The following is a 27,863-nucleotide window of genomic DNA, read 5'->3' on the forward strand; positions in this document are numbered from 1 at the left end:
GATATGGCAACATAAATTTCTTGTGTAAGGGTGGGATGTGAACGTGCTTCAACCTCAGTGCTTTGCTCAACTTTGTAAAAGCAAGGAACTATGGATGTGGAAAAAAAGTCAAAATGGCAGTGACAGAAGCTGGGAGAAATTTTAATCTTGCAGAAATGAATTTCCTAAGTTAATGTTCCTCCCCCAAGCAAATTGTCTTGGGCAAATGACTGAACAGCAAAAGAAAGGTGCCCATGAAGAGTACTGTTGTGCTTAATTAAACACTCTGAAACAGATGAGCATTGTAGGTAGGCTCAGCAGCCATGCAGCAATGCAGCTACCGGCCACCTCCAGAAATGCCCAGGCAGCACAACTCCTCTGTTGGCTCAAAGATTCTTGTTTAACTTCTACTAATGGCCAGCCAGAGCTCCCCAAGAAACTCTTGCACAGTGGCTTCTCAGTAGGAGTCTGTAGGTTACTGTCTAAAGGAGGGAAAAACCAGCAAGTGACTCATTGCTCCAGAGTACGAAAGGCATCTCTGCATTACAATAGAAAACACACCCAAACTCAATTATTCAAGTACTATTGGATGTTCTCTTATATGAAGGTCTGCAAGGAGTGAGAAGTTGCCCTACCTACATCAATATTCAACGTGCAATTCCATAGGGGAAGAAGCCTGATAGAACAGTTTAATTTAGGTGCAATTTTTCGGATGTGGCTTCAAGTGAAGGCAACCAGACCACTGGCAATGAAGCCTTATGGAAAAATGCTCGTTGCCCCACTCGGTGTCACACTGCTTTTTGTTCAGTTTTCTTCTTCTCCAGTGCTTTTTCTCCCACCCTTACAGCAATGCTCATCAGATCACCCCAGTACTGCTTGTGCTATTAATAAGCCATTTACCTTTTATGTGAAGGGGGAACTGTAATATTGGCACGGAGCACTGAACTCCTTACTCTTTTTAGTGAGCAGAACATTCTTTATACATTTAAAATTAGGGAAGTCTGTAGCAACATGGAAAAAAGGAAAAACTAGCTTAAGAGTTTCTATTCATTGTTTTATAGCAAGAAAACTTTTGTCAGGGTTTATTATAAAGGAACAGCATAAGGAAACCAAATAAATAGTTGAATAGTTAACAGTATGCAATATAATAGTACTAAACTTCAATTACATAAAAATTAAACTTTGGAACAGCATCAATATGAAAGAGTTCTTAGAAAACTAAGATTCAGTCCAAGATCCTCAGCCCTGTACATTGCAAAAAACAGTCAATTCTGATGCCCAGTTGGTCCCAGCTTTGTCCTCTGAGGGACCATGTCCACTGAGAACTATGACCCACCCGTACAGCTCCCTAATCCCTCTCTGCCCCATCATACACATGCTGTTTTTCAAAGCGTTTAAGGGAGAGCGATTGGGAAGCACGAGGTATGAGTTGTGCTTCATTGTTTCAGAGGAAGCAGTATCTTCTTCCCCATCTGATAGCTATATTGAACAAGGTTATTATGCAATTTAGCCTAAGGATGCTTCTTTCTTCCTTAAAGCAGCAGTTAGAGGAACAGAAAGAAGGCAGCAATGACCTCATGCTCCCAGTAAAACCCCAGCTGGGTTCTGGGGGAGGTGGAGTCGAGGGCTGATGCATCATTAGCTGGACAAACTGTCTGATCTAACATGGTGAAGTCAGTGGAAAGAACTTCAATAACTTCAGCAGAGCTACATCAGACCCTCTCTCATTCTTTTTTCCACTCACCAACACTGTGCAGTCACACTGAGCTGGATACTATTAGCACATCTCACCCAACACAGGAGGGGACGGGAGCAATCTCTGCTGGCTCTAAGAGTGACTGGCTTAAATTCATCACCTTCTGGAGAAGGATTTTACTGTGCTCCCAAATAAAGGACGTATCACCACTGTGAGCTGGAATCGTTCCCCGATACAGATTTCTTTACCTGTGGGACATGTGCATCTCTTCCTAGAGAAGCGCAGCTCACTGTTTGGCTACACATCAGATGAGTCTGCGTCTTTGACTTGGTGTAAACAAAGACATATATACACAGTATGACTTTGAAATCTGTATGTCAAATCAGTTGATCAAATTCTCCTCTCATACAATTTTTAGATCAGTAGATAGTTCCACTGAAGTCAGGAGTGCTAAAAGGTGTTTGAAGAAAACCCAGCATTATATATTTGCATTAAGTGCCAAAACATATCCTAAAAACATTTGTCTTGACATCTGTCACTGAAACACTTCCAATGTCAACTTCTCCAGAACACTGGAACAATTAACAAACACTCTGCTATCAAGCAACAAAAAACCAGAAATAAAAATTACAAACAAAAATAAGCTTTTTATCTTTGTTAAATTCCTGTCAGCCACTTGAAATCTTGTTTATCTGTTCCATGAAATTAAAAACTTGGCACATTTTCCTTGGATGCCATTTATCAACATTTTTTTATCTAGAACATTTATTGCATATCAGAAACGCACTTGGCTAGGATATTTTTGTTTAGTAGAAAACACTGCCTTCCAGTTATAGCTATGAAGCTCCACACAGTTCAGTAAATGAATTCTCCTGGTATTTCTTGCAGTAATGGTTCCTCAAACTTAAATCGTTTGGAAATGGCTTTCTGCTCAGTTACTTTTTCTTTTTCTGACTGCCTACATTGTCCCAGTGTATATGAAGCCACTACAATTAGTTCTTCTGTCACTATTGATTCTTCTTCTTCAGTCTTCTCGGCATCTACCGATTTTTCAGAGGCAGAATCTGCGTCTTTCTGGGTGACATCACTGGTCTCCCCTCCTGTACTCTTATTCCAGGCCCTGCAAGCAGGATTATCGCTTTGTTCTAACCATGGATGTTGCAGACACTCTTCAGCGGTTGCCCGGTCCCTGCAGAGGAAGGAAAGTGCTAAAATAAATGCCCAAATAAATTTGAAATTCAGTACCTTGCAGAAGAGATCCATACAAATTATTCCACGGATATGACTGTATTAAAGACAGACTGACAGAACTTAAAAAAAGTGCCAATAGCAGCTACCTTTTACCAAATAAGACCAACAGCAGCCCAAGGAGATGAACTGCTAACATTTAAAATAAAGGAGTTCATTGGTTCTTAAATATCACAGTTTATGCTCCCATGTTGCCAACTGACTTTCAAAGTTTATACAGGGTTGTTTTGGGTTTTTTTTCTTATACAGGAAAATTATCCAATCCTTACATTCTTAAAGTATTCCCATAGACAAGCAGTAAGCAATTTCAGTAGCTGACATGCCCCATGAAGAACTGGTGAAGTTCCACAGAAAACACCTTTTCTATTTCGAGACCTTGAATTTCCAGTTTGCTACCCATTGAGAACAGCATACTAATGAAGCAGAAAAGAGCAAGGTACTCTACCAACTCATCAAGAATAAAAGGCTCAAAGCACAGTTCATTTAAAAGACATCAGCAAGGTACCTGTAAAGGAAGTCAGTATACTGTACCACATCCTACAATTCATACACAGTTTTCTGAAATGAATTTGAGTTTTAATTACTAACACTTGGACACATTCAGAATATGGAAGTTTGGATGGAAATGGAGGACTTCTCTTTTCATATACATGAAAAGTAATAGCACAATGGAATATGAATAATCAAAGTTCCCTTATACTTTAAAAATGAAAATGCCATGCTACATTTAAAACAAATCCAGTCAGACATTAGCATATACAATTGTGTATTTTACTTACTCGGGTTTCTTAACCAGCAGAGTTTTGATGAAATCCACAGCAGACTCTGATATGAGGTCAAAGTCTTCTCCAGAGTAACTTACGTTCATTTGAGATATATTTAAGAACGTTTCTTGTTTATCATCCCCTAAGAAAGGCGATATCCCTGTTAGCATAACATATGCCAGTACTCCAATGCTCCTAAATTAAAAGTAAAAAACAGAAAAGCAGTTCAGTAGTTTGTTGTTGTTTGTTTTTTTTTTTTTTTAAAAAAACTTTTCAGTAAAGTAAGTTATGATAACCATTAATTTGTTCAACTTACCACATGTCGGTTGCTGTACTGATTGGGTCATAACTCAGAATTTCAGGAGCTATTCAGGGAAAAGAAAAACAAGTTTATTTTTTTGTCATATGCAGACATTATATTGTAGTTATATAGTGCAATAATGGGCATGTGGTAAAACTTAATATAAGCCATTTAAAGCATGACAGTCTTTTGAAATAGAGATATTTCTATTCAAGTTATTTAAGTGATTACTATCATTCATTGGTTTTAAGTAAAACAAATTGTTTTCCTTTTTTTGTCATCTTCAGAAGCCAGGCCAGTCTCCCTCCCAATTAAGGAAGCTATATACAGATTTCTTATGGAAAAATGACAAGTATCCAACATTCCATATTCCGGCACTGAAACCCATACCCATAAAGATATACTATACAACTTACAAGATATTTTCAAGTACAGTTTCAAGGCCTGGAATGATTTGCTTTTAAAAAAATGAAATGGATACAAAGCTCCACAAGCTACAATATTATATTCAGAGACGGAATATGTAATTCTGAACTTTAAATCCAAGTAATACTTGTTATCACTGCTGGTAAGAATCATCTAAAGTGTGTACTCGTCTTCAACACGAGCACACGATTATCACTCATTAGACTGGCAAAGCTTACCAGTTCGACCTTGTACAGCAGTACCACATCCATGTAATAACCTGACCTTTCAACACAGTAACTACGCAGCCAGCCTGGCATTCACCAAATTGAGGTAGTTTCTCTTTTTACTCCCCCAAAGCCTGGATAGTCCCCTCCTCAGGGCTACATCACTTACCTACGTATTCTGGAGTTCCCATAATTTCTCTTAGTTCCTCACTGCTCTTCATTATTCTGGAAAGGCCAAAATCTACTATCTTAATGTCTCCCAGAGGAGACTTACTGGTTAGCAGAATATTTTGGGGCTGAAAAACAAAAGAAGGAGACTTTCAGGATCACCCAGATCTAATGTCTATGGCACCATATTGCATAATTGTTCTAGATCATGAGTAGCAATAATGCATTCCATAACAAGCACAATACCCAAGATCATCTATTTATTTGTGCCTTTTTTTTCCCCGCCCAAGGTGAACTTGAAGAGACACGTAGGCTAAAAGGAGTGGCAGAATTTTCTGTTTATAACTGAGAATCAAACTTCTACCTTGATTAGCTTGGAACACATACAAAAGACATGCCAGTAGCTATCATTTAAGAATAGCATATAAATACCTCCGCATTTGTACCTTTAGTCCTTCACATCACCTTTTTAACTCCCCTTTCCTCCTTGCTTCCTTCCAAGAGATGGTATAAAATACCTCCTGTTTAAGGGTGTCCAGAAACACCCAATCATTTTAAAAAACCTGAACACACAAAACTATTTTGACTACACCTGTTTAAAGAAAGTCTGTTGCAACCGACCTCAATCGTGTTCAAAGCACTAACAATTGTATTACAGAATACTAACTGAAGAACAGTTTAAAAAAATACAGCAGCCTGAAAAACAGGTTTTTAAGAGCATCACCTTTGGATAAACTTGTTTGCCCTGACGTCACTAGATCTTGGCTGTCATCCTTCAAAGCAACTTTGTGGTCATTAAGAAGTTCCTTACCATCTACTTTGAATGCTAGCTCAGTTTAAAAAAAAAAACAAACAAACAAACTGAAAACTAACTTTAGACAACAGGTCTTGGAGATTTCTTAGAGATTTTTTTTTTAACTGAAGCATATCCTTGCCAAAAAGGTGTGACCTTCCTTGCCCCCAGGACAATGATCACACTGGGTTCTAACACTAACTTCTCCAAATGGTAACACTGACAGCTGACACTACATTCATGCCTCTGGTGAACACAAGTTCCATGAAAGTGAAGAAGCCTTTATTTATTGAGAACCTGGATCATTTTGCATCGGGGTGGTTGAAAAAGGATTAGGGCAAAAGAGTTAGAACATCGAAGCAACCACTGACTGATAATCCAACTGGATTAACACCAACATTTATACTTTTTCCCTCATCACCGAGCTGTTCTCTCCTCATCCCCTAGTCAATCACGAAGGCATACTTTCACATGAACAGCCTCGCTTTTCAACACAGAAATAAAACTGTGCAAGAACACTTTAAAAACCTTGGGCCAGTTCTCCTTGCTGCGAGTATCTAAATATAGTCAAGTTCTTTCATTCCTGCAAAGTTAAACCATGGTATTTCAAGCTAACTCCATGGTGTTGTCAATCTTTTTTCTGTTTGTAAAACTATGTATTAAGAACAGCTTTTTTTTTTTTTTTGCTTACAAACTGGGATCTGGTGGCCGTACAAAGGCTTTTGGAGCTGTGCATTACCATATGCTTTATAGTTCACATTTGTTATTCTGTATTTGTATGAGAAAAGCAAACATCAAAAAATGCTGACCATGCCTCCCTAATCAGCCTCTCAGATGTTCTTCCCAGTGGGAAATTTAGTTACTTTGTGAAGAGGCAAATAGAAAGCACGAGAAAAGCATTTGTTCTCTATATTTAAATGAGGAAAAGTTTTTAATGGAAACATTTCGTGAAACCCTTAAACCCTGTATTATAATATTTTAGTAGATAATGTAGTTGCCAGAAGTCTTTGTCTTTTTTTAAAAAAAGACAATCTTAATACTCAAAACACACCTATGCAGAAAAAACCCCGTCTACAGTACGAATTGAGTCATAAACCTAAATCAATTCATAATGAAATATCAGTCATTCTCTTCTTTTAAGGAATCATTATGGGATTGAAGTGAAGAAACAGTCTAAACACAAGCATGAAACCTTAAAGAACCCATAGCTTTGAACTTACCATAGTTTTCAGCTCAACACATTTACTCTAACGCTTTAAGAAAAGGAAGATCATTTTTCCGCATCTGTAAAGCTGTTTCTCTTTTTTCTTTTTCTACTGCTATAACACATATAGGTTTGCCTAATACTGATTAGCCCACAACGGCAAGAGAGATGCAGGCCAGAGGCTCTCCTGGCAGCCATTCTAAAAAGGGCCTTTCACTCTTACCATCAAGTGATGAAATGGCTAATGAAAACTGTCAACTGGCAACATTTAAAAACCTCCAGTAAGGCTTAAAGGTTCCAATTTAGATCCTCTTATGTTGTGCACTGAAGAAAAACATAAAAAGAAAAAAATTCCTGCCTAAATGGACGATCTGAATGGATGTACTTTACTACAAGATTGGTACGTGCACAGAAACCACATGATATGGCCACACGAGTCTAGCCCAATGTCACGTTAGCATGGTCAGAAACAGGTACCTTTAGACAGATTATAAACACAAGAAAAAAGTTGTATTTTTTCCAGGCATATTGTCAGCAATCAGAAACTTGGGCTTTAGGAATTTGAGATGTTGCTTATACCTGTATCATCATGTTGAGTAACTGCAGTGAAAAGCTTCATTTGTCAATGCAAATATTAACCAGCCTTCCATTTTTCACTTAAATTGGATTAAAACTACTGTCACAAAAAAAGAGCATAGCTTTCTTCACACAATGAACTTCAGTGCAAAGGCCAAAGTAAGGCAATATATACAATGATCTGTTCTCATCTAGAAACTTACTCTGCAAAACACACAAATAGTTTGTAATAAGTGTACTTAGCGAAATGGGTACCCTTCAACCCTACATTGCCAGCAGGTTTTGGAATCTTATAAACCAGTAAAATCCGTATATTACAAATTTGCCATTATTCCAGAAGTTTCTATGAACCTTTGGCCCTAATATTTCTTGTAACTTTAGTTGGTTTCAAGAAGAGTATGACTAAGGACGCGTAATAAAGATCATGTTTTTAAACTAATCAATGCCTCACCTGAACCTGCAACATTAATTAAGTTAGGTATCTAATTTTATGATACTGTAAAAAAAGGAAAAATCAGATCTCTAGAAGACAAGACAGGAATCACCCAAGGAATAATGAGCAGAAACAGGAAAAACAGACTAGCTGCGATACCCCAGCTACATTGTGCGTAAAGATACTAAAGCAGGCTGATCAGTTTGCCCTAGCAAGAGTTAAAGGACACCGGTATCTTTAAGCAATTGAAATGCAAGAGCAGAATTTGCCTGGGGGTTGGGTTGTTTTGGTCCATGTGTACAAGTGGAAACAATGCAACAGTCACTAAAAGAGTACACATAGGAGACTGGCATCACACTTCATTGCCCAAAATAAGCAATGCAAGTCTCAAATTAAGAAATAAGGCTATAATCAAAATAGGTTCTGTAGAACCTGGATACTCTGTACCTGCCTATTAATAAACAGCTTTGATCTAACTGCTATAAAGGTCTGAACTCCAGATTAAACTGTTCTTTTGCCTTGAAAAATTAATATTTTAATTTTTAACTCTTTTCTTAGTTTCCTGGGTGTTCTTTTAGACAAGGAATACTACACTTCTATTAATATTATGCTTCTGTGTAATAAATATTCCACCTTAATCCACCTGGAAAACTCAGTTGAGAAAATTAATCTGTAATGTTCTTGTAACAGGCCACTTCTTTTGTAACTGCATTAGTTTGCTTTCTGAATATTGGTATAAAATGACACCCAAAACAATTTCAAACAATGATTTTGCTAGTTGTCCTCACTGTACACAACATCTTGAAAACAATACCGAAGGAAGGGAGAAGTTGTCTGTTGGATAACCAGAGTAATATATACTGTAGGAGAGTGCTGGTGGGCGCAGTCATTCTCCCAGACCCCAGGGCTGTGTAAGGCTCTTTACCCATCTCCACTGTCTACCAGAGGCAGCTAGTCCTTCCTCAACCTCCACACCTTTTAAAACTCTCTTCCATTCCCAACTACTTTAAGCTTTTACCAATCACCAAGTCAAGATCAAGTCAAACAGCAAATGAAAACACAGAGAAAGGAGTCTTCCCTTACTCTGCAGCTTTTATGCGCCATTAAGAGGAGATGAAAGACTCCTGACTACAATCTATGCACACCCTGCAAATTAAATAGCATCAACAATACTGTCGAGTGATACTTAATTTGCATTCAGTAGAGCTATATTTGCTCTTTCTCCAAGTCAAAACTGGATTACATGATCGGATTTTTCTATTCAAAACAAGCCATTTTTCAACCATCTTTCAGGAGAGCCATGCTTTTGGAAAGAAGTGATCAGGTGGCAACCCTGCTAAGCCACATCAAAATATCCCATTTTTTCTGCAGTGTTTAGTCTCATACGAAAAATCTTCCATCTATTAAGGAGGCAGACAGAAGCTAAAGCAAGCTAGCTGTCAGTGTCATAGATATGGTTGATTAAATTTATAATACAAAACTACAACAACAAGCTGACAGTCACATACTGACAATCATTTTGACTTAAATTCTTCTGGGCATAGAGCCTGAATTTTTTGAAGGTGCAACATAGGAAAATTGGATGGACCTTTCCAAAGGTATTTGTACCAGACAAATGAAAGGGAAGCTTTTAGAGACCCAAATGTGAAACTAATAGCACAAGAAAAACATTTTAGCAAGTATTTGTAAACTTTTTGATATTGGCAAACACCTTGCTTACCAGCAGTACACTTTACACAAGTCTTCCAAATGTCACCCCACTAAACTAAGTATTTAGTAAATTCCATAGTGCTGTAAGCACTAGGTAAACCAGCATGAGCCATACTGTACAACAGGTGATGGTTTGAGGCCAGTGGGTTAATAAACATGTGGCTAAACCCAGCACCCAACTTCAATTTTTGAGTTCCTTGAAAAATGGGCCTTTTTTAAAAGTCTTGCAAGGCATGTGGGTCAATCAATCTTTGCAAGTCATGGTTTTTAATCCTACAGTTTCCATCATCCTTATTTGCCAATATTCTGAACACTTCCCTAAACCTTACTTTGCAAAAGACCAACAGTCTCATATATCATGAAAGTAATCACACTGCAATTAGGACTCCTATTAAGATCCACTTTTCAAAAAACACATTGCACACTGCAGTAATGTATAAACATATTAAACTCTAGACGATTTGCTCTGCTAATGAAGTTTTATAAGGCAGCAAAGCAATGCTGGATCTTTCATTGAGAACTGGAGAGGCTCAATTTTATAACATAAGTTTTCTGATCAGTTGGAAAGAGTTTTTAAGTAAGCTTTTTCTGAACTCTGAAAAGCTACCCATCTGCAAGCTGTAACCAACAGTCCAGTCTACTTTTGGCATTAAGTACTGTAGTCAAGTGAAGCACAACACATTTCTGATTCCAGATACCCAGCTGATAGTGCTCAGGAACACCACAGCTTTAACTACAAGTATGTAGTATACATACTTGTATGTATACATACATACATGTATGTAGAATACATACTGTCCACAAAGGACATGTTTTAATTTTACAAACTTTGCTTCAAGGAAATTCAATGGAAATATTCTTGGCTATTTTGAGTATCTTGTGTAAGCACAGTGGAACTTTAAGGAATTCTAACTGCTCATTTTTAGTCCTTCTGAACACTTACTCTCACATCATCTGCTAAAAATTTTCCATTAATTGTTTTAGTACAATTATTAATATTCTAAGTGTATGACTAAATCAATGGGCTACAGAAAGTTTTAAAGGATTCCAGAGATAATTTGAATAAACGGTTGGAAAACCAGGCAGGTGAGATATTTGTGTGCAAATATTACTCATCATCTGCTTTAGCTGATGAATGGTGCATGATGTGCTAGGGTATAGATCAAGAATATACCGCTTGATACTGGAATCTACTGGTTGCTTTGTACTACTGCCAAAATGCAACCGAGTATAAGCAATGATCTCAGCAACAGAACAGAAGAAACATGTAGCGGCTTACTACATACTTATTAAATATGGGAATTGGACATGTAAAAAAATTTGAAAATTTTAATGCAAGATACTTTTTATACTGCCTTGCTTATTCATAATAAAGTGGTTCAACCTCAAAATGAGATAAAATTGCATCTTCCATAGAAGCGTATGGATAGAAGCTAAAGAAAATTAATTGCAGCTTGCTGCCAACAGGAGATGATAGTTTTCTGGATCCCTGTTACAACTCCCTTCTTAAACATAAGCAATACTCTGGATCTCATATGATGGCAACTGTACTTTTCACTTGATTTGGGTCAAGACTATTTTTCAGTAAGAAAAAAAAATTAACTCCAGTAAATGATGATAATTGATATACCAACAGGGTGTTGGCCAACTGTTTGGCAGTAAATGACAAGCATTTAAATTAAGTTTTACGGTAATTTAAAAAATACAGAAGTGTTATAAATATATTTAACACATTAATACACTGTTTAACAGTCCTGTATGAACACTTCATTCTGAAACATCACACTTTATACTACCAGTGTCTCTGCCATCCTTCTGCTTCATTAAAACTCAAGTCAATACAAAACAAACTTATTTTTCAATGGCCATATAATACCCAGACAGTTTTACTGCACTTCAAAAAATGAGTCAGGTCTTACCCAAAGTACTCATTTGCAATTTAAGGTACAACATAAATCCACTTTTGAATTCATTCCATTTCACTTAATCAAATGAAGTTTATATTTGAGATAGTCATAGAAACTCCCCAAAAGGCTTACAACCCTGGTGCCTACTGCATCCCAAAGGTTGAATTTTATCTTTCTAGGAATAACTAGATAAAATTGTGTTAATTATAAATTAGTATTAGTATGACATATGACCAGTAAGGAAGTCAGCAGCTAAGAAATTAATGAGAAAAAGTACAGCAACAATCTTACCTTTAAGTCAAGATGAACCACATTGTTTCTGTGCAAGAATGAAACTCCTTCTAAGATCTGCTTCATAAGTCGTTTAACATCTTTTTCTTTGAAGGCTTCCTCTCTTTCAGCCACACACTGGTCAAAGATTTCACCTCCAGCAGCACTATGGAACAATACGAATTTTATTATTTCAAAGACTAAGTTATAGCACCCATTTTGTTCTACTCCCACTATTTTATTTAGCATAAACAAGATCAGCAGGCAGTAGTATACAATAGTGATATTTTCAGTTATTAAACATTTGGCAAGCTTTTACAGCCTAGGAAGACTTCTCTGCAGTATGGCATCTTTGGAGAGAAGCAAAGATCTTAGCCATTTAGGTTAGAGAACATGAATACTACAGAAATTTTGGGGACTATTTTGGAAACACTGCTGACTACACTTTAAGATAAAGGCCACATCTGTTTAAGGGCAGTGTTTACATAAAAGATGTGCCTTTTGCCGTTCCTATGAACCTACATGGAAATTTGGCCAAGGTAAGCCTTTGTAAACACAAAGCAAACCAGCCCCACCCCCAATCCTCCTCTAAACACTTTGCACTTACTCAAATGACTAAATGTAAAGTTTATAATTGAATTGTTTGTGAAGTCTTTGGTATACAGGGATGCATTAAGTTTCTAAATGACTTTCATCTAAAAATACTTTTGAAAATTTTAGCTCTTAGCTTGCTTCCTTATCTTCTGTTTATATATGCTTAAATAAATAAGTAACCAAAAATAATAACTACCGATGAATGAATGTTTTTAAAGTACTCTGAAACCACATGCAGTACCACCTCTGTATAGCAGCAACCCTAGAGAACTAAAATTGTTTTACAACATCCAAGGTAAAATAAGCAGAGCAGAGCTCCATCTTAAAACAAGAATGGGCATAAGAACATTAGAATGGGTCCATTTTGCATATGGGTTGTTGAATTACTACTTAGTAACGTATAAATGAAATCAACACATACACACTTTGTTCTGCATGAAATTCTATAATCAACCCTTAGTGAAAGATTGCGAAAGCCCTGAGGACAGCATCTTCTCCAGTTACCCCAAACGGTGACATGCCAAACCTGACTTTGCACAAGCGTTAATCTTTACTGATGCATAGCCACCTATTCTGCCTTCGCTTGCTCTTTTCTAATGAATTATATTACCTAGGCAATCCAGAACACAGAGAGGCATATTCAACAAGGATGTAACAGCAAGTGAGTTCTCCAAAAATGGTGCATTTGGATTAGGTACCCCCAGAAAAAGAACAAACATACTCAATTTTTCATTTTGTCCATACTAAATTTGCTGCTACAGTCCTAGTACCTTAAAATGCCTCATGGTTTATAAGAACTTATTGCCTTCCCAGATATTCTCATTACTGTTATTTAAAATTCTCCCTATGGATTGTCTTACAAGCAAAAAAAAATTAAAAGAAGGTTACATCTTAACTTTTTCTAAAGAGTTTTGTATTTCTGTTCTATATGCTGGCATACTGGTACAGAAGTACAATTTGATTTATTAAACTAAGATTTTCTTTTAAAAAAGAAAAGTCCATTAAACAATTATTTTTCTTCATCCTGTATCAAAGATGATAGAACTCAAGAATAAAATGAGTTTTCATCATAGGAGTATGAATATTTTAATTCCTCTATACAAAAATTGCATATGCCTGACACTTTATCACATCTTTCTTCAGCACATTTTTATTTAATTAAAGGAAAAAGTTAGTAATATTCCAGCTTTGAACAGGATGCAGGTATTAATGACATTTTTAAAATTGACACTGGATAGTGTGTTTAATATTTTAAAGCAAGTTTTTTTAAAAAGCAACATCAATTGGATCTTCAAGATAGGGACAGAAAAACATCTACTGTAATCAATAAATTAAACTTTCTACTTTAAGAATGCCATAACATGTTGCTTGGAAGAATGATTTAATTCCTTGTAGCAGTAAATTATAATGCACATACAGTGATAAGATCTACTACCAAAATTACTAACATGATGTATTTTACAGCAACAACCCTGGAATTTTGCTGGTATAGCTCTGCCACTTAAAATAAGCAAAACCATACTTCTGCTACTTAATTCTATGTGAAATAGGATTTATACGCTAAAACTGCTGTTGTCAACCAGGGGTCACACTTCATTCTTAATAGACACAGCTGAAAAATCAGCAAGGGGGGGGGGGCCTTATAAAGCCCTGTTTGCTATATGTCTATTTGGTAGACATCTGTTACAATTAAGTCACACTAATAAACATATTAACATTGAAGTAGGCACCAAGCTAAAATGTAAGCTACCTAGAATTTTAATTCTACAGTTAAAGAACTTTGAATTAAATGTGTTTAAAGTCAAGGCAATGAGTGGAAGCACACAATGTCCCATCTCTGAAATCAAGAGACAGCACTACCACAAGAGGAGAAAACCCTCTATCCAGAAAGCTTTTTTTTAAAAAAAAAAAGATATTTAAGTACCCTCCCAGTACTTCTGAAGATGCCTAGGTTCATCAGCATTTTTAAGAGCGAGACAAGCAAATACAACCCTTAGACATAAACACCCACTCCGTGACTTATGAAACACAGCCATTCTCAGCTACTGTAGACAAATATACTTAGCTTTACAAAAAAGTTTCGCGTGGAAAGGTGGTTCACATGCAATGTTTCATTTTTCAATCAACTTTCCTATTTAGGATGCAGATAGAACAACTTCTTCCAGATAATTCATTCTATCCAAAAATTACCACATTCAAACAAGTAAGTAGTGACCCTTTACAAGAACATGGGGAAGTTTGTTACTGCAAGACTGTTTCATGTATTGTTGCTGGGGAGTGAGCTTAACTGATTCCCTTAAGCAAAACAGTCAGCTAGCTGTAAGCCAACCCAGTCACAAGTGGTTGGAAGTACGACGTCAAAATGAACTCCAAAACCAGTCTTCCGCACATCTATGCCAAATTTTGCCAAGCTTTTTAACAATACTTTCAACTCAGTTATTTTGCATTCCCTAGCTAGAATTCAGGGGAAAAAAAATAATCAAAACACAGAAGGAATTAAAATACCTGATAGGAATGTATTATGGGCATGTCACTGCTAGGATTTCTGTATACATGCATACCAGGGGTTCTCTGGTGTTTATAACATTTACCCATTTTCCCTCTTAAGAACACATCTTCCATTAAGCTGTAGCTTTTCTAACGGTCATTATGAAATAACGACTTTGCAAACCACCAGGTACCCCCATCCACCTCCACAGAAAATGTTCCTAAGGCATAAAAGCAAGAAATTGTCCTTAGGACAAAAAAGTCTTTAGGAAAACAAGACATCTTAATCTGAAAAAAAAAAAAGGGATAAGGAAATATTTAGGAGTACAACGTTCTGAAATCCAGTGTTACTTAGAATGCATTATTTCTCTAGTACATACTCCCTTAAGCTAGGTGTACGGAAAAATCGCGAGACAAATTCTTTCCAAACTTAAAAGCTACAGCAACCAGAATTCTTCAGCTATTTTAATTTGTTTATGAAAGTACTGTTGTGCTATTATCTTCTCTATAGTTTCAAGTGAAATCCAACTGCTCTTCATCAGTGAAAAGCATGCTAACGTTTTATTACTGCTTATCAGCATAAATGACCTAAAAGTCAGTTGGAAGTCTGGAGCATTAATCTTGGTTACAATTATGTTGACTTTAAATTCAGTGGAGACTGCTTATCTTCCTTCAAACATATCTTAACAATGCACTGTATGGAATTCAGCATCCTACTTCTTTCAAGTGCGCTTACAATACACTACCACAGTCATTTAGCATATCATTAGGAAAAGATTGAACAAATCTAGTTCAGTGCACCTGAAAAAATTAAACATTCCCCCAGCTTTAATGGATCAGACATTAAGACATTAAGTCTTCTGAAAGACTCAGAAGTACACATGCTCAGAGTACAGATATGTAGATAAGTTCCTGGAATACACTTAATTTCAAATGCTGAGTGAGACCCTATACAGTCTGCAAGGGCCAAAAATTTACTTCCTGAATCTTATGCTATGTCAAAAGCCTTTCTTGAAACGGTTATCTTTGGAAGATAAATGGAAACTCATCTGCTTTCTGTACACAGAGCTTATATTACAAGAAGATCACACCAAGGTGGCTGTAATGCTATCAACAAAGTTCACTACTGCTGACAGTCATAACCCCCTTTCCTTGGCTAGGCATAGCATTAGATAGTAAGCAAGTGAATTTACTGAGAACTTTTCCAGTGTAAGGCTACCATAACATACCAATGTCCCCAAAGACTGAGAAAACTGTAAATCTGTATCTGATGACAGAACATATGGGAAGAGAAGCATCCAAATGCATTAAGTTGTAGATACTGCTTGGTTCTCAGACAAATGCATCTTTTTTTTTTTTTTTACCTTAACCTTTCCGATCAGGCAGTCCAAGAACCGAATGAAATGCAAACAAAAGCTAACTCACACCGTTTGAGAAGTTCTCCCCTAAAACTTTTTGAAGGGCTCCAGTCTTGATTTAAGACTACCATCTAGAACAACTTTGTTAATAGCTCTAATAGACAAGATGCAAACATTGGAGCGGCACAGTTATTTCTGATTACAGTGGGTTTGCTTCAGGTTCTATCATCTGTTGAATCCCACGCCAAACAAATCATTTCCTGCCAGCAGACTCCTCCTTTAACCAGTCACACCTCCAGTAAGTAGGACAATGAGTAATGTCCAAGATAATACAAGTAGTAACACTACCCAGGTCCAAATAACTATAGGTGAAAAAAGCACTTCATCCAGCATATCAAATAAACCCTGACCATGTCTTCAAGATGATAAAGACAACTTTTTTCTTTTTTAAAGTAAGCATAACAAAAGTCTACTGTATCTACACAAGACCCCGGCAGGTAATCACTCAGTTCAGAAGCTCTTCACAGAAGAATACTTAACAGCTTAAATTTTGAAGTTAGACATACAGGTTTCTTTAATATCTGACCCACTAACATTATCTGTCCCTTCCACAGATGTGTAAACATATGGTGACGAACACTTAGAAAAACACCAGTTCTTAAGCATCAGATGCTCTGTTGTTCACTCTTTCAAAAGAAATTGGAAAATGCCAGGTAGGCTGCATACAAATATTGAGCCCAAAAGTTATAAAAGGAAAAAAGCAAATTTAATATCAGATGTGTCAGGTTTTCCAGACTGTATCTCTATCTTTTTCAGTAAAAGTACAGTTTTCTTTTTCATTCATTCAATTTTCACTGATATATAGAAACACAACTGACCCACTGATTAATTCCAGGCTTTAGATACTACCCCTTCAGACTTGCTTACCTCTTCAACGCCTACTTGAATCCTCTGTTTGAGGTCTTGTGCCAACAAACAGAAGTCAGAGGCTGTTGTCAGGGTGGATGCAGACAGCCACCACTTCGCTATCCTACAGCTGAAGCCAACGCTGTAATGCGTCATTGCTTCCCACTGCTCAGAACTTAATATTAACAGTTAGTGGCCAATTTTGTTTTCTGTCAAAAATTGATACTGCTTGAAAGACAACCCTCCACGTAACATTAGTATTTCTCTTCATGAAGGCAAAGCACTAGTTGTCCACCCCCGCCCCTCGGCTTACGACAGATTCAACATCAAGACAAGAAACTTTAAAACGTTAGCAGATAAGGCTAGTGGCCAACAATTAAGTATTTGGTTTTCTCCTTCCCAAGATAAAGATCTGCCACTCAGACCATCAAGCTTAATAGAAACTGAAATGCCCTAGAGAAGCTTGCCATCTAGATATGTTCTTTAATCCTCTGCATACAGAATGTCAGAAATTTACTAACATTCATACCTGTTTTGTTGCAACAGGTCTCTGGAACATGCTGACATTGAAGAAGCATCCAGACATATTTGCTGAAGTCAGGGAAAGACTGTTTTTGTAATTTACAACTCTAACACACAGCTATTTATCTGAAACAAGGTATGACTGATGCATATAAAAAACAATAATGTTGCTAATTACTGAACAACCTGGTGACTACTGAACAACCTAGTTAATACTTTGGATTAAAAATGTTTTGCAATTGTAAGAGAATTGAGCTCTACAAAAACCAAGCAATTTTGCATTAAAATTATCATAAAACCCCTTGCTCTTATCAAGCTTTGGATTCTATCACTTGTATTATATCCCTACAAGCCCAGAAATTTAAACTGTATTCTAGTTAGACCTGTGCTGCTAGTGTTTAAAGCATGTATTTATGAATCTTCAATAACAGCAGTTAAAACTCTAGCAGCTCTGTCACACCTTTGCATTATAACAGATACTTGAATATTTTGTAAATCATGAATTCCATAAGGGCACAATGAAGTCGAAAAAAAACGTATTCTAGAAGGAAGTTTGCCTTAGCAGACCCGGTCTCATTCCATTTCACTGAACTTTAAAGATAGTTTCTTTTGACTTCTAAACAAGAGTACATTGAGACACAAGATTTCTCACCATTCATTTTTGTTATCAAGGAAGAAAAGAACTGTACAAACTAGATTTATCTTAGCAGGTTAAGTCACTTCTGAACTATCAAGCCTCACTGTTCCTCTCCTAATTATTTAAAATCCATAGAGCTTGAACAGGATCTTAACAGAGTTCAACAGCAACAAACATTTGGCTGCTTCTTAGAACCTAGACTTCAAACGTCTAAGCATCTGGAATATTAGATGAACAGTCCACAACAGCTGCAAAAACTCCCATCTGGACAAACTGAAGGGGGAAAACACACAATCAAATGTGGAGTCACAAGTTAAAAGTCATTTGAAAGGAACTGTTCTAGGTCTGAATCCTCATACTCTCTCTTCCCCCAAAAGATTATTTAGACAGCTTTTCACCATAGATCATAGGGGCTTTTGATAGCTTCTTGTTAAGATGACATTGCTTTCAATACCTTTTTCATAACTGGTGAAAAAACCCCAGATTTCATCCCGTCTCTGTCACTGTCAAGGAAATAAACTTCAGTTTTTGAACAGATACTCATTGCATCTTTCCTCTTCCTCTTTTACAAGTAGGGAGTGTACACAGTTCATATTTCACTAAAGATTTTTTTAACTACATAAATTATAGTTCAGCTTTGAAAGATACTACATAATTGGAAAAATTTATTGTAATCTGCAGTAGTTACAAGACTGCACATGACTTCTTGTAATACTGATTTTCTTAGCAATTCTTTTTGAACTCAAGCAAGCGTAACAGATAAGCAATAAAATCTTTTCACATTATTTGTATTGACACACAGTATTTTTACATTACTAGTTTTATGCAAAGACTGCAGAAGGTTATTCAGGAATTATTACCAGTACTTACTATTCCAGGACTAAAATCATCTCTGTTGCAGTTTCATAAACTTCATGCAAGTTAATGACCCAAAGGTTGCATTGTGCCAGCTCAAGGACTGCAATTTCGTGGATTATTTCCATCCGACAGTCTTGGCCCTTTCTTCTTTTTCTCATAAATTTTGCTGCAAACTCTCTTTCAGTGTCTTTCTGGATACACTTCTTCACCACTGCAAATTTTCCTCTGAAACGAAAGAATAATTTTAAGTTAAAATCAAGTCCCTTAGTGACAACATTAGTATAGCCCTTATAAATGAACGTTACAGAAAACTTGAACTAAATCACTATTGATGAATACATTTAAAATGTTCGAAATTTAGAAAGATGCCTTGCTGAGTGATAATCCCTACACTTAAGTTAGGAACATCACAAGGCAGAATGTAATTTAACCTCCATTAAAAATAAGGACTTAAACCTATCAATTCAAGGAACGTGGATTACAAAAATACAGAATAAACAAGCTGTGCTAGTTTGCAAGATCAAGGTATCCTCACACCTTTCATTAAAAAAAGCTGGCAGAAACCAAAGTGCACAAACAGGCAATTTATGCTTTCTGTGACTATGTTACAATAACCTAAGTAATTGCCCAGCCATTGTTTTCTAAAGTATCCCACCGTATTCAAGGCAGCAGCAACCAGCACTCTTACTGAATAACTGCTCAAAATCATGTTCCATTTGCCATGCAATACCCAGACTCTGCTCTGCATTTTCAAAGATGGCACTTTGTATTTTCACTATAATATGTCTCAAATGATAACAGCCAGAGTTTTTTGATTAACAGTTCTCAAAATCCCTTATTCTTAGTCTCACTGTATAAGTAAGGAACATGGATAATTTCAAAAAAAATTAAGCAGCTTGGCCAACATAAAACTTTCCAACAAAATTTTTGCAACAGTGATAATATGAATACAAACACACACTGAGCAGAACTGAGCATAGTGCTTAACCCACATTAATGAGCGTCACTTCTGACAAAACACACAACCGATGAGTTAACACCAAGCCAGCAGGCTAGCTAAAACCACACTGCAGCACTTACGTCAGAAGACTTCCCCTGCAGCATTTTGGACTGAAGTGTCTGCTCTAAACTTCCTTGCAATAGAGTCCCACGCCACCTGCTCCACTGTTCCATTCATACAGTATGGATTTTTAGACTGAAAAGGTCTATTAATTAATATCTGTCATCTAATGCAATGATGAATTCTCATACTTTGAAGTATAGCAACCTTTTTTTAGTTCTTACCATACGGGTATAATATTCATCAGAACTATCTTTGTTATTTATATGTAAAAATTTTCCTCTGAAGCTGCAGGAATAGCTTGGAGATCTTTATTTTGGTTCTTAACTTATTGTAGCGTTGCTGAAACCAAAATAAGAGTCCTCATGTGGTTTGGAATACAGTTACATGGGTTTCGCCTCTCCTACCTCCAAGCTGAAGTTCACAGAATTAACTAATTTAGCTCACGTTGAAGTTTTCACTTTCACAGCTCCTAACCTACTGGCAGACTTATATTTCCATGAACTGTAACTGCTAGAACAAGTTGTGGTCAGCTTGCTTTTAATAGGCATTTGTTTCAAAATTACCCAGTCTAAATGAATTAAGTCAAATAAGCACCCACAAAGTGGGTATTTGCTAAGCAATCTCACTAAAATAATCTGACTTCTAACCGCTGATATAGCCACAGTTATTCCTGTAGGAATAATACTTTGCATAAGCACACACTATCTACAGCACACTAACACTAGATCAGAGCACAGCCCAGATGGCTGTGAAGGTAGACAAACAGTAAAAATATGCTTTCACCATCTTGAATCCAATTTTTTGGGAGAAAGTTCTTAATTACTAATATATACATTAAGACAAATTTTGCTTTGAAAATGCGTGAAAATAGTATTATGGGATTTTGTAGCACTAGAAAGGTGTGGTCAAAAGATCATTACAAAATGCGTTAATCACTAAAGAGTTACCACAGAACACCACAGGAGGAACAGACACCTAAAGCCTCAAATAAAGCCTAACAACCTGCTAGGTCCCTGGTATACATCTATCAAAACCCATGTTGGAAGAAACAAATGCGTATAGTAGAGACAGCTCATCAGGAAACAAAGGAATGCGCTAACGATGCTCCTGACCTCCAAAATATTGCAAGGACAGTGTTTCTTTTAGGTCAGTTTCTAGGAAGTTTGTGGCATTAGCGTTGCAGCTACAAGTATAAACATCCCTCTAGTATTGCAATCCTAACCACAACCGAGAGTAACCTTCCTTACGTAGCCAGTGAAAAGGATTTTAAGCTACTCCAAATGAAGGCTGCATCTGTATGATTAGCGTACAATATAAAGCTATGCATTTATCGAAAGTGTTAAAATCCTTGCTGAAGTTTTTAGCACCAAAACCAAAAACAGCACAGGGAAAAAAAAACCTAGCAACTATGCTGATAAGAAAAAGCCCAACAGATAAAAATAAATTGAGAGACTAACCGATAAGCCCTTTAACAGCAAGTTATTTTAATACCTGGTAGATACTAAACCTTTCTACCACAAACCTAGACCCCTGGGTTCAGCCTTCTCTATTTTTCTTAAATAGTCTCTGAATGCACAGCTTCCTTTCGGTTGAAAGTCGCCTTAGTACAGAGTGAAAAGCTTTTAATTCTAGCACCGCTGAAGGACCTAGAGAAAGTAGTTTAGAAAAAGTCTGAAATCTCTATAATACAGCTTTCAAGAAGCACGGTGGTGTTTTGCATTACATACAAAATCTATCTGGAAGCAAGTTAATTAGCCTAATGAATACCAGTGTTGCCAATTCATCGTACATTAGTCACTATGGAAATAAAACAGCATTCATGGGGCTGCAAGAAACAGCGAGAGCCACCACTGTGTGTGGCCATGCATGTCCTGTTCAGCTGAGCTGGCCAGAAGCCTGATAGGTGACGTAATTAAAAGGACAGGTTACACGGGCGGCTGACAAATACTGGCTCTTAGTTGTTGAAGACCAAGAATCCTGCCCAGATTCTTCATGGTTATACCTATAATTAGAGCTATTATAACTACAGTCTGTAGAACTCATCTTTTCTGAACACAGTCCCCAAAAAAGATCAAACTTGACAAACCTGATGTTTATAGCTAATAGAACTAATTACTGTGCAGCAATCTAGATGCATGCCTGAGACAATTTCAGAGCTAAGATCCAAACATACCATCCACTGTATGGTTAAGCCAAAAGATAAATTTGTAAAGATTTCCTTTTTGATAGAGACAGAGTAGTAGATAAGAGAGATATAAACAAGCTTTCCCATAAAGTACACGTTGCATACTCTTCCTCTTTGCTTTTCTTAAAATCCTGCTTTTCAGAACTCCTTATAAAAAGCCTATTAAATCGTACTAGATCAGAGCATTGCTAGTTTAGCTGTATGGAGAAGAGCTAGCAGCCAGAACATTGCATTGAAGGAAGAACAATTTTGAGAGGAAATAAAGTGCATTTCCAAAGTTAAAAACTGACTACCAGTCATCAAACCACAAACAAAAATGCTTTGAAGGGAGACATGAATAGGAAACTAGAAGTAGTTCTCAGTCCTCACAGGAGTCTCATTCAAGAATTATGATTTAAGATCAATCATATCTGATTACGAAGAAGCTCAATGTCGTCTTTTCAGATTGCCAACAGAATTAGCATTGTTTCACCTGGCATACATTAAGGCTTAAAGCAAAAGCCTCAAATCACAAATCAGGTAAGCAGGAACATCTATGTCACACCAGTTAATTTTGGTTGTCATAGGCTCAGAAGAACAGAGAACTAACCTTACTTTAATAACTATTTTTATAGTGACCTATAAAACCCTGTCACTGTAACAAATGCAGGAATAACAGCAATTCCTGTGAAGATCTGAACTTTATAAAAAGTAAATAAAACTTCTCTGAGATCCACAAAACTATATGCAATTTGTTACATAACTCATATCAAACATTTTTTTCTAAAGCGTGGGGTTTTTCCCTACAATTTTTGATTTCCAAACAGCAAGGCATGGGGTATTCCATTTCTGATGTTCATGAATAATTTACCTGCATAAATTTATTCTCAAATGGTGGAACCAATTACTCACAACTCTTCATTTTCACCTCTTTTCCACTTTCACTTAGTTCCACAACTGTTTCACCCTAGCTGTGCTACTGCAGAGAGGGTGTCCTCACACTTCTGAGGACAGAAGTGTGATACTATATACGTTCTTACTGATGTACAAAATTGTACAAGTGTCATAATTGTACAAGTGTCATGTACCACTAAGATGCACGTTACTGAAAGCTACCTGAGAAGTAAGCAAGTTCATGCCAGAGTTGGGGGAGGGGGGAGGGGACAGATGACGGACGCACGACAACAACAATCCAAAAAACCCCAAACATCAAGACATGGGTTATCTGCACATGAAACTACAGCCAGGTCACTACTTAGAAACAAAGAGTATTTCCTTATTCTGTTCAGTCTCCTTAGCTGATTAAAACACTTGTTATTCTTAGCTCTGGGTGGAGAATGAGCATGTCTGCTTTAACAAAAAACTGGGAATGAGGAGAATCAACTGAATTGCACTTGATACACATTTACATGTATGCGCTGCATACGTTTCTCTAGCAGAAGATTGCTTCTTTTAGAGAAATCGTTTAAGGTGATTGTTATCTTCCAGTAAGAAGAAAGCAAGGCCAGTCACTCATGCCTTCCTCCAAGCCAGCTCTAGCATCAGGACTATTATTTTCTGTACACAAATGATGTTTTACGATAGGTACGTAGCTTGCTTTACATAAAGAAAAAAAAAAGAGAAGAGTACAACACTCCATCGGTGAGCTGAAGAATTAACTAATAGTCTAGTAATATTTTGTGTGCAATTAGTTAGGAGTTTTTTGTTGAGGAAAAAGAGCAAAGCAACTAAATACAATTATACTAGACTCTTTAAAGAAGCTCTAGGTAATACAAAATATGTTGTTCCTCATTTTACAGTACAATTATGGCTTAAGCACAGATGGTTAGGGGAAGAAGAATTAAGCAATTGGTGTCTTGTCCTCTGCAAAGGTTACACTACTTCACACTAACATAACTCAAGCTAGCACCATTTGAAAACACTTAAGTCTGAGTGAGTTGATGAGAAGTGGCACCCTTAAAGCATCCATCAGAGATAAGTTTGATTTCAAACATCATGCAGATGAAGATTTGTGTGAGAACATTCTGGTTTTGGGACAGTAAAGTTAACAAGCCTGTGAAGACTAGCCCAAAGTTTCACTTATTAAGACATTTCATTAAAAAACCTGCCATTTCCATGTCATCTTAAGCAACTTAAAATAATTTTCTTTCCAGAGTGGCCATTATAACCAAGTTTTCGGTATTTTTCCTAAATTAACCTGGTTTTCCTAGCAGCTGAATTTCAATAGACTTGCAAATGCCTGTTCAGCTACTGAAGGCAGCAGCCTTTTGAAGCACATAAGCTTTGCATTCTCAAAGCAGTTTCCCCCCCCCCCCCCCCCCGTGAGCAGAAGTAACGAAGACTGATTTCCTATGGCTTTGCACCCAAGTCCCTCTGGTGACATTGTGGCCAGGTTCCTCCCAGGCTCATCCACCACTGTCAGCAATACTTCCCCAGGACTTCCACCTCTAACATGCCACCAGAGGCCAGCAGCCCCGGTCCCTCCCTTCCCTGCATTGCTAGACCACCTCCTCCACACATAGGTGACAAGGGAACAGAGGCCCCAGGTGCCATGCTGAGTTCAACATACATCTGTTGACTGACTGGATCGGAGGCCAAAGAGCACACAAACCTGCTGACTTCATGCAGCAGCCTTACTCTCGGCAACGGTGCTAAATCTGCTTTCTTTTCTCTCCCTGCTGTCAGTTTTAAACTCAAGTTATACAAATGTTGTTATTCTCAAAAGCTCTATCTGAAGTTCAGCTTTTAAACTGTTTCCCTAATTCTGGGAAGTGGGATGGACGAATACAGAGCGTATAAACATTTTTTCATTAGCAAATTCAGCTACCAAATTAGAATTAAAATAGACTACGTTGCATGCCGAAGGACTGCTTTTCATCTGACACAAAAACCTGTCGTACCTGGGTGCTAATTCATCCAAGTCCTTTGTAAAGATAAACTCTACCCATAAGTAGAGACTTACACACTTTATGAACAGATAAAAGTAAAACAATTTCTACTAAGCATACATTATTAATAAAATGACAGACAGTTACAAGTGGCAGAGAGACTTTCCATTTACCACCTATGCTTTATCACAATGAGTTACCAAAGAATTGTTTTTAATGGGAGTACTTGAGCTGAAGTATTCCTTTCAAAATGTAGTATAATCAAAATGTAGTAAAAAAGTAAGCATTCAAAATTGTTGAATAAAAACCCAAGCACATACATTTAAACGTATAGATTTCTTTATTCTAAGAGAGAAGGCAGTGAAAACATTTGTGAACTTGAAGAGAGAAAAAGGTAGTCTGAACCAAATTATGTGCAACTGTTGCATATAATTCAACAAATGCTTAGAACAGTCACTTATTTTAACATAACTAGAGGTGCAAAATCACAACCTTCACGTCAAGGTCATCTTTAAGTGTAGTTCTGGTCAAAAATGACTCCACACAACAAGCCATGCTGAGATTTACTTGTTTAAACTGCAGACTAAGATTTGCTGCAGTACTTTAATTCTGCTAATCATTTCAGTTGTACTTTTGCGTGCCAGAAGCAAGCTTCATCTAGTCTATTTTCCAATTAGGCCAATGAATATCACCCCGCTGTAAGAGAAGCTCTCGCTCCATGGCAGAACTGCAAAATATTTTCTGAAAAGTCATCTGATCTTCAAATAAAAAAAGAAAAACCACGAGCAGCAGTGATACCAGGACATCCTGTGCTACACTGCTTCTATGCCTTCTTGACTGTTGCTTAGGATTCAGGCTGTTTTGTAACCTGCATTTAGTTAGCTTCAGTTTCCAGGCCCTGGACCTTGTGGTCACATCATGCTAAAAAAGCTTTCTCACTTCATGGGATGTTTCTCTCACCTGCTTCCCATGGGAATGCTTTAGGCCACTATATTTAAACAGGTATTATTGTATTAGTACATCAGAGTTACTAAGTGAACATTAAGCTGACACCTAGGCAATCTAAAAATTTGTTAGAGGTACTTAGAGCAGCTACATTTGCTCTGAAACTCCTCTTTAGCTCCAAAGAGGTTGTTTTTGCTGCTGAGCTACACAGCTAGCGCAACTTGCAAAAGAACATACATTAAGGAGTGTATCTTGCCATATATCCTGTGGTATTTCATCTAATCTTTTTTAATCTAAATACTCTTTAAATAAAGCACATGTGATTGTGAGTAAGAATACTGTCATTCTTTTCATAAGTGACAATTTCAGGCAAAAATCTTGGTCTAGTGGTGGTGAAATTCCATATATATAGCTCCTGAGATGCAAAAACCTTTTAACGAGACTTTCTGCCTCAAACCTGGCTTGCTATCAGTCAGGTGTTGAACTTACGCATTGATTAAACCTTACATGTGGAGTCACTTTCAAAACCCAGTTTTTTAACCAGCTTTTTAATTCTTTGAAAAGTTCCACCATTAGATTATTCTCAAGCTTACGCTACCACAAGCGAGTCTCCATTAGACGTGTTTTTCTCCATGTCACAGCATAAAAAGCTCAAGGAAAAAAAAAAAAATAAAAAAGGGGGCAGGTTGCCATCTCCAATGGAAATCTAGAGCAAGACTCTCTGCTCCACGCCGGCTCCCAGGGAAGAGCGCAGTGTCTTCCCCGCCAGCCTCACAAGGCTGGGGACGACTTGTTCGCTAGAAGGAGGGACGACCAGCGGCGGCCGGCAGCTGGGGTACAGCTGCGCTGACAGCTGCCTCCCAGCACCCCTTCCAGCCACGCCAGACGCCGCCCGGCCAGCGCGACGGGCACGGCCTCGGAGCCCACCCGCAGCAGGGCGAGGCCAGCAGAGGCTGCCCGCGAAGGCGGCCCCGGCGCTGGGAGGGCAGCGATCCCCCTCGCTCCCGCTATCACCTGGTTCTGCTCAAACCGGGCAGTAGGGGCCGGGGCAGCGGGTGAAAACGCCCGGTGGGCGGGTGGCTGCCCGCCGGCAACCCACGGCGGCGGGCAGCGAGGGAGAGGGCGAACAGCAGGGGGAAGGCACCGACTTCGCCCCCCAGCGCCCCCGGCAGCCGAGCGGCAGGCTCCCCCGCGGACACATGCCCTGCGCTCGGCGCCTCGGGCCGGTCGAGCCGGCGGGGACACACGGGACACCTCCGCCACCGGGAGCACTCGCGGCCCGCGGACGGGGCGGCAGCGCCAGCCGCCCCCCGCGCTGCGCTCACCTGCCGAGCTCCCTGCCGGGGCTGAGGCTGTAGCGCTCCTGGAAGGGCTCGGTGCGGATGGGCGTGCGGATCTCCGTCAGGAAGCCGCCGCGCCGCCGGCCTCGGCCGGGAGCGGACTGAGGTGGCGGCGGTGGCGGCGGCCGGTCACCGCGGGAGCGGCCGGGTGGCGGCTTCTCCTCGGGGCTCATGGCGCGGGGCTTCTCCCTCAGCCGGGGGTCGCCTTCTCCTTCCCGTCCGGGTCTGCGCCGGGCCGCGCTCCCCGCAGGCTGCGGGACTCAGCCGCCTGCCGCTGCTCGAGGAGGGCGGTGGGCAGGCAGCACGCGCCACGCCGGGGGGCGGGGCCCCGCCGCTGCGCCCCGCCCTTTAACGCCTCACCTTGGTGAAGGGAGGGCGGGGCGGGGGGGCGAGGGGCGGGGCGCCGCGCGGCGCCGGGAG

General features: G+C 38.5%; 1 protein-coding gene across 2 annotated transcripts; it reads right to left on the bottom strand.

Moving 5' to 3' along the window:
• Nucleotides 1-1,012: 1,012 nt before the first annotated feature.
• STK17A (serine/threonine kinase 17a) lies at nt 1,013-27,769 on the bottom strand. Of its 2 annotated transcripts, XM_087766734.1 has the most exons (9): nt 27,429-27,769; nt 19,056-19,268; nt 18,640-18,688; nt 17,556-17,617; nt 11,703-11,847; nt 4,790-4,916; nt 4,004-4,052; nt 3,703-3,882; nt 1,013-2,864 (listed from the first exon to the last, which is right to left on the bottom strand). In XM_087766734.1, the coding sequence occupies exons 1-9, from the start codon at nt 27,614-27,616 to the stop codon at nt 2,531-2,533; spliced, it is 1,347 nt and encodes a 448-aa protein (XP_087622860.1). In that variant the 5' UTR covers nt 27,617-27,769; the 3' UTR covers nt 1,013-2,530. The 2 variants fall into 2 exon arrangements, with proteins under 2 accessions (XP_087622860.1, XP_087622865.1); XM_087766739.1 differs by lacking the exons at nt 17,556-17,617; nt 18,640-18,688.
• Nucleotides 27,770-27,863: the final 94 nt, after the last annotated feature.

The sequence above is a fragment of the Nipponia nippon genome, unplaced genomic scaffold (assembly GCF_047370975.1).
Source record: "Nipponia nippon isolate SJK-2023a ecotype South Korea unplaced genomic scaffold, ASM4737097v1 scaffold_1, whole genome shotgun sequence".
In the NCBI taxonomy this organism is placed as follows: Eukaryota; Metazoa; Chordata; class Aves; order Pelecaniformes; family Threskiornithidae; genus Nipponia; species Nipponia nippon.

Bases quoted from the DNA above. Each gene is read 5' to 3' on its own strand.
- STK17A (XM_087766734.1), bottom strand. From the start codon at position 27,616: ATGAGCCCCGAGGAGAAGCCGCCACCCGGCCGCTCCCGCGGTGACCGG. The intron at 17,618-18,639 runs GTATTGAAAGCA...CCCTGACTTCAG, and splicing joins TTTCACCAGTTATGAAAAAG to CAAATATGTCTGGATGCTTC. The intron at 3,883-4,003 runs GTAAGTTGAACA...CTTTTAATTTAG, and splicing joins AGTACAGCAACCGACATGTG to GAGCATTGGAGTACTGGCAT.